Raw genomic sequence first — 7,139 nt, 5'->3', positions numbered from 1 at the left:
GGAATCTAGGCTTAAAAGAGGCAGTGTGGACATAATGGAAAGAACTCTAAAACTTGGAGTCAAAGGACCCATGTTATAATCCCATTTCTGTTGCTCCCTAGTCATGTTACCTTGGGAAAATCCTTTTACTTCTTTGGGATCAAGGATATGATTCTCCATAAAATGAGGGATCTCTAAAGTCCCTTCCAGCTCTCTGCTCCTATAGGTACCTGTCAGAGTATGCCAAGACAACAGGGATTTCTGAAGTACCTACTGTGTGCCAGGAACTGTGCTAAATGCTGGGAAGACAAAGAAAGGCAAATATAGTCCCTGCTCTCAAGGAGCTAACAATGTAATATGTCTCCTTCCCAGTCTTATCAGAGAATTTCAGAGTCTTTCCAATCTTGTTCTGGTACATTGGTACTTGGAACTTTCTTTAGGGAGTCTCATTCTCAGAGACAATGCTAGTTTCCTAATATCTATGGGCAGTACTGCTGAGAAATGAACTGACTGTGTCTCCACTGGCCGAGGAAGGAGAGGAAAAGGGATTTATGGGAATGGCAGAGTCTACACACTTGGGCCTTTCTTCCAAGAATCCAAGTAATGGATCCATCATCCCTATCCTCAAAAGTCTATAAGGAAACCTGGGACTGATTAAGAGCCAATCTCCAAAGCCAAACTGGCCTGAAACTCAGTCTTTTCAGTCTAGCTGTCTGAGCACCCAGCCTGGAAAGGAACCACCTAAGTTATAGTGAACCTGGGGAGTGAAACTGGCAGGAGAGGCTAGTTATTGACAGAGACATCTCTGGAGATCCTGCCCCCAGTCCTAAGGGTTCCCAGTTGATGGAGTGAAGCCTTGGCTACTCCCAACTGTTTCTTTCCCTTTGTGTTCTCCAAGATGTAATGGGAACCTCCTTTGGGCCCATGCCCCTTGGCTTTTGGGCAGAATTGCATTTCATAGCAAGCTCACATGAGATTCCTGACCACACCCTGATTATTGCAAAGTAGCTCATAGAAAGTAGGATACTGCCTTGCGCTGGTATTGAGGAGTCCATCCCACCACAGTGATTTGGACAGTCTAGCTTGTGGGGGGGGAGGGCAGGAGGGCAAGGGGAAGGGTTCTTTCCTCACTTGCTAATACTGGCATTGTCTGCTGTAGTGACACCCACAGAAGGTCATTCTAGTCATTTTATAGACAGATACCTTGCCACTTGCCTAGAGGGACCAGAAACTGCTCTAAGCTCTGAGGGTCAATTGTGAAGCAGCAAAAACCCATCAAGGCCATCGGCAGGACTAAATTGAGATTGACTTTGCTTATCCTGGGTTCAAGAATAGAAACTTATTCCATGGGATCAGAGGATCTAGTACTGACAAGGACCTCAGAGATCATTTGATCTACTCCATCATCTTATGGAGAAAGAAACAGAGGTCTAAAGAATAGAAATCATTTGCCTAAGTTCAATGAAAGGAAGGAAATGAGGTGGAATCACATTCCACAGGATCTGCTCAAACAGGCTAAGTACCATGCCATGCCAGGCAGAATGAGCATGTAGTGACTGCTTGGGGGCAATTCAAAGTTTAGAAACCAGATCGATATCCAAAATATGTTTGCAGAAACAGCAGGAAACCTTTATTGAATTACTTTCATTACATGAGACAGGAGAAAGAGAGAAAAACGTGGAAGAATACCCTCCCCTTTCCTGAAAGAGAAAGTCACAATGAGATGGGAGAAACAGCTGACTGAGAGAGGAGAGTCGTCCATCATCCTTAGCCCTCCTCTGGTGAGTGACCATAGACAGCTAGGGGAGGGAGCTGGGTGGGCTGGGCAGGTACTCGCTTGTCAGAAGCTTATGATTTTTTCATTCCTCTTGACTTCTCATGTGGGGTGACTTGGTGAAGAGAGGAGGGGGCCGAAGGCTGGGCAGATTTATGGCTTTCGGGCGTCTGAAACCCTGCGGCTCCCAGAAGAAATGTTAGTGCTGCTGCTGCTGACAGAAACTGAGAAAGGAAGGAGAAGGTTTCATTCAAGAAAGGCATCTTTTCCCACCCAGAAGGGACACCTATCACACAAATCATGAAACAGTTCTATAGGGATAGCCCACAGGGGCACTTTAACTAGCTAGTGACACAGCAAACAAAAACCATGCCTTTCTGCACCAAAGGAGGAGTAACCCTGGCTGTCTCAGAGATCATACAAGTGACCCTGACAGGGACAGTGCCATTTGGCCATGAATATGACAGCCTTTATAGCTGGAATGTCCCAGTACCTAGAGTGCTTGGGAATTCAGAGATATTTCCTTGCCCTTAAGAAAAGGGAATCCACTCTCCCCAACCCAACTCTACCCCACCTAATCACACCCAGACCAGAGTGCTGGATTCTCTTACCTGTTCCAGAGGTGGGGAAGCCAGTCATCCTATAAGAAAAAGAATAAAGATCGGAATAAACTATAGCTCAGAAAGCAGGGCAGAAAACAAGATGCATCTTCCTTTCCCAGTTTCCCAAGAAGCTAAATCAGTCTAGTCTGAAAACCCTTGGATTTTGCTCATTAACAGCTTAGCTTCCCCCTAGACTTGTAAAGGAGCCCCATCTGTTGTTGCTAGGTTTTGATTGCTGTCTGAAGAGCTCCTTCAGGAGAAAAGTTTGGCTGTGGGGACAGGGGATCATTTGCAGGAAATGCTAAAAGTCATGAATTTTTAAGAGTTGGAGAGGGGCTTGGAAATCATGTGTCTAGGGCCCTAATGCATTCCCCAGTGTTCCAGGAAGTCTTCTCTGGTAACCTCAGTAGTCCCTCCTTGCCTGGACCTCACCCCTAAAGTCTGTGCAAGTGATGTACAGAATATCACAAATTATTGTTATTGCTGTTAATTAAACTTCCCTGAATTCAGCTGGGTTTTCTTTACTTTCAAATATGCTAAAATAAAAGAAAATCTGGGCATTTAGAGGGCTGGAGCTCTAAACACTTCAAAAGACTTATTACCAGATGAAACAACTGCCCTGAACTGAGAAACAGGAGCTGAGTGTCACAGTATATATAGCACTGAGACTAGAGCCAGGAAACACTGTCAGACACCTTACTGCTATATGCAAGTGGGCAAGTCACTTAACATCTGTTTGCCTCAGCTTTCTCAACTATAAAATGGGGTCAATAATAACAATAATTGTGAAAATCAAATGAGATCATTTATAAAGTGCCTGATACATAGTAAGCACTTATAAATGCTCATTCCCTTCTCCCCCTTCCATAATGCAAGCTTTATAATTTACTAGCTATGTGACTTTGGACAAGTCAGAGGATCATAAATTTAGAGCTAGACCTTTAAGGCCATCAAGTCTACCCACACACACACCATTTTACAGGTGAGGAAATTAAAGCACAGATAGGTTAAGCAGTTTGCCCAGAGTTAATGTCTGGGGGATGATTCGAACCCAGATCCAGCACCCTATTCATTATAGAACATTGCCTCTTGAGTCACTTCCTTTTTTAAAGTATTTTGTGAAGGCCCAGAGTGATAATATCTGTGAGAGCACCCAAGAGTGGGAGGTATGGGACCCAGTGCTTACTTGGAGTCCTGGCCCTCCAGCAGGCTTCGGTATGTGGCAATCTCCTGTTCTAGCCTTGTCTTGATGTCCAGCAGCATCTTGTATTCCTGGTTCTGGCATTCCATCTCACTACGCAGATCACTCAGCTGGGCCTCAATGCTGCTGATCAGTCCCTGGATTTGTTGCAGCTGCATGGCATAGCGACACTCTGTCTCTGCCACAGTAGATTCCAGCCCAGCTTTCTGTTGAGGAAATGGAGAACAGGTTCAGGAGGTGGATGGAAGCCCGTTGTGGCATCCAGGAGGCAGGGAGTCACCCAGGAGAGGATTGCCCACATACCATGCTGAGCTGAGACTGCAGCTCGATCTCTAGCCCTTGGAGTGTGCGCCTCAGTTCTGTGATCTCGGTCTTGCTGGTCTGGATCATTTCAGTGCTAGTAGTGACCTCCCTGTTCAGCTCTTCACTCTGGAGGGTGGAAGAGAATCAAAGATGAAGGGTCTGAATGACTTTAAGAGGAGAGAGATGTTACATCCTCAGATTTGAGAAGAACCAGGGTCTAGAGAATTAAGGGAGGAGGATACCTTCTGTTGGAACCAGGCCTCAGCATCCCGGCGGTTCTTTTCTGCCAAGGCTTCATACTGCTCTCTCATTTCAGCCAGTGTACGGGTCAGGTCGATACCAGGGGTAGCATCCATCTCCACATTGACCTGGCCCACCACCTGGTTGCTATATTCCTTCATTTCCTATAGAGACAAGAAAAACCAGAGCTTATACTTCCTCTTCTCAGCAACTGTTGTAACCGAATCTCATACTGAAGTTTTGGCAGGGGTGCCCAAGCTCCAGGGGGATGGCACTCTGTCAGGATAAGGCCACCAAGCCAATGGGCTCCAGTGTAGGCCACTCAGCTGTGACCTCTCACCCACTCCCTCACCTCTTCATGGTTCTTCTTGAGGAAGGCCAGCTCCTCATTCAAGCTCTCGATCTGCATCTCCAGGTCAGTCTTGGAGAGGGTCAGCTCATCCAGCACCCTGCGCAGGCCATTGATATCAGCCTCCACACTCTGGCGCAGGCCCAGTTCATTCTCATACCTAAAGGGTGAGAAAACCCAAAATTTAAATAACCCTGTGAATGAAATTATACCTTCTCTGGGCTCAGCTCTTTCTTTGGGAGCTTCTTACCCAGTATTTCTTAAAGCCCCATCCTTCCAGTTTGACAGATGAGAATCTGCCTGAAATAAGAAACAGTTAAAAAGGTAAAGGGAGAGATACAGAGAGGGGGGGGGCAGAGGAAAGGAGAAAGAGATAGAGAGAAGAAATGGAGAGACAGAAAGAAAGAAACAGAGAGGAGGGAAAGGGACAGAGGGAAATATGAAAGACTAGAGAGAGAGGGGAAAAGGAGAGAGAGAGAGAGAGAGAGAGAGAGAGAGAGAGAGAGAGAGAGAGACTTACTTGAGCCTGAAGTCATCAGCAGCCAACCTGGCATTGTCAATCTCCAGAATGACCCGAGAATTGTCAATAGTGGCTGCCAGGATCTGTGGGAGATAGGAGGCAGTGATCTCTAGTCCTGGCTTTATGCAAGAACTTGGGCACTACCTAGCTGTATGACCTCAAGCAAATCATTTCCCTGTCCTGAGCCTCAGTTTCCTTCTTTATAAAATGAATGAGGATAGACTCTTTGATCTCAAAGGTCTCTTCAATTTCTGGAATTCCATGGCTCTATAATTCTGTCAGTGGACAATGGAAAAAAGAGACCTGAAGAAAACCCTGCACATTCATTTTAAGGAAGAGATTCCTATCAGCTAGAAAGACAAGGGGTCAGGGAACGGTGGTGCCTGGGTGCTATCTCCTTTTTTCCAAACAAACTTTCCTTCTTATCATCAATTGTGTGACATTCCTCAGGGTAGGAGGATTGCTCTCTTTGATGGTCTGTGGTCCTACTCTCTGGAAAGCTGAGAAACAGCTCAACCTGCCCCTGCCTCTTTAAAAATATCTCAAGTAGAGCCAGACCCCTGAGGTTCCTAGGAAGACTGGGTTTAGAGCTGGAAGGAACCTTAGAAATCCCCTAAGGAAAGGCAGCATGCTAGAGTAGATAGAATACTAGAATTGGAGTCAGGAAAAGCTGGGTTCAAATCCTACCTCAGACATTTACTAGCTGTGTGACCTTGGGCAAATCACTTAAACCTCTCTCACTCTGTTTCCTCCTCTGTAAAATGGGGATGAAATAAATAGCACCTACCTCATAAGGCTGTTCTAAGGATTAAAAAAAGTAATGAATGCAAAGTACTTTACAAAGCTCAAGATACTAAATAAATAGCTATTTATTACCTAGTCCAACCCCTTCATTTTACAGAGAAAGAAACTGAGGCCCACAGAGGTTAAACTGGCACCAGAGAGATATATAACAACAGCCCCTGTTTAAGATTCCCGTCTTCTCATTCAGATTCCAGAAATGCTAAGGACTCAACTCTACCCCACCCTAAGCTAGGGCTCTGCTCCTGTCTCAACACGCTGTCATGAATGTGACAAGCAGGTCACAAGAGGGGGATTGGGATCCCAAAGAGGTTGGCTTCTCTTTGTCAATGCTCCCCCTTTCTTTTGCTCACAACTGATCATGAAAAAGTAAACAGGACAGCAGGAAACTGTCCAGCTATTCCTTGACCAATGATCTGGCATACATCTCTCTGAACTCTCAAAACTGTTATCAGTTCCTAAAGAAGCCAGGAGGCTTGGATTACAAGGAGAGTCCCTTAGAAATTGAATGTTTATGAAGCAGTAAAGTTTTCCACTTGAGTGACAGCTGTAGTAAAAATTAACTGTGTGATAAAATGCATAGCACAAATAGCTATTTAGGAGCAGAGACCGAGGCAAATCATTAGAACATCCCCTGAAGGGAGGGTGAGATTCTAACCCCAGTATAGCTGTCATCATTCCCTGAGATTCTATGACCTTTGACCTTGGAAAGAATAATCTACTCTGTCTCCTCTATTTGCTTAAATCTTACCTTTTCCCGGAGGTCCTCAATGGTCTTGTAATAAGGGCTGTAATCCCTCTCAGGGCTTGTGGGGCTTTGCTTCAGGTGCCAGTCCCGGATCTTGACCTCCAGGTCAGCATTGGCCTCCTCTAGAGCCCGCACTTTGTCCAGGTAGGAGGCCAGGCGGTCATTGAGGTTCTGCATGGTGATCTTCTCATTGCCAGTCAAGAGGCCACCATCTCCACCACCCAAGTCAAAGCCACCACCAAAGGAACCTCCAAAGCTTCCCCCGAAACCTCCTCCATATCCACCTCCAGCACCACCACCAAAGCCCCCACCAAAACCACTACCAGCTCCTCCACCAAAGCCACAACTCACTCCACCACCATAGCCCCCCATTGACCCAGAGGACACAAACCTAGTTGAGCAGCTAGACATACCCCGACCTCCTCCCAATTGGCAAGAGCCACCACCAAAACCACTTCCATAGTTGGAAGATGAGGTCTGAATACGGCAACTCATGGCTGTAGCAGCTAGAGAACCTGGGTTAGGCTTTTGCTTAGACTGAGCTAGACCCAAGGGTATGTGACTCTTCCCTGAAACAGGCCTTCTTTTATACACCTTCCATGGAGGTGGCCCCTCCTCCCTT

At 46.1% G+C, this 7,139-nt stretch overlaps 1 protein-coding gene across 1 annotated transcript; it reads right to left on the bottom strand.

Moving 5' to 3' along the window:
* Nucleotides 1-1,582: 1,582 nt before the first annotated feature.
* On the bottom strand, nt 1,583-7,111 carry KRT13 (keratin 13). The gene is made up of 8 exons (XM_069067736.1): nt 6,521-7,111; nt 4,969-5,051; nt 4,452-4,608; nt 4,102-4,263; nt 3,860-3,985; nt 3,542-3,762; nt 2,365-2,393; nt 1,583-1,977 (listed from the first exon to the last, which is right to left on the bottom strand). Exons 1-8 carry the CDS (start codon nt 7,010-7,012, stop codon nt 1,907-1,909), a joined length of 1,341 nt encoding a protein of 446 aa, XP_068923837.1. The 5' UTR covers nt 7,013-7,111; the 3' UTR covers nt 1,583-1,906.
* Nucleotides 7,112-7,139: the final 28 nt, after the last annotated feature.

Source organism: Petaurus breviceps, unplaced genomic scaffold, assembly GCF_028583685.1.
Source record: "Petaurus breviceps papuanus isolate PSGF00001 unplaced genomic scaffold, PetGlider_PUasm1.0 90750, whole genome shotgun sequence".
NCBI classification, from domain to species: domain Eukaryota; kingdom Metazoa; phylum Chordata; class Mammalia; order Diprotodontia; family Petauridae; genus Petaurus; species Petaurus breviceps.
The sequence above is the reverse complement of the archived record's forward strand: the minus strand, read 5'-3'. Positions and strand labels throughout refer to the sequence as shown.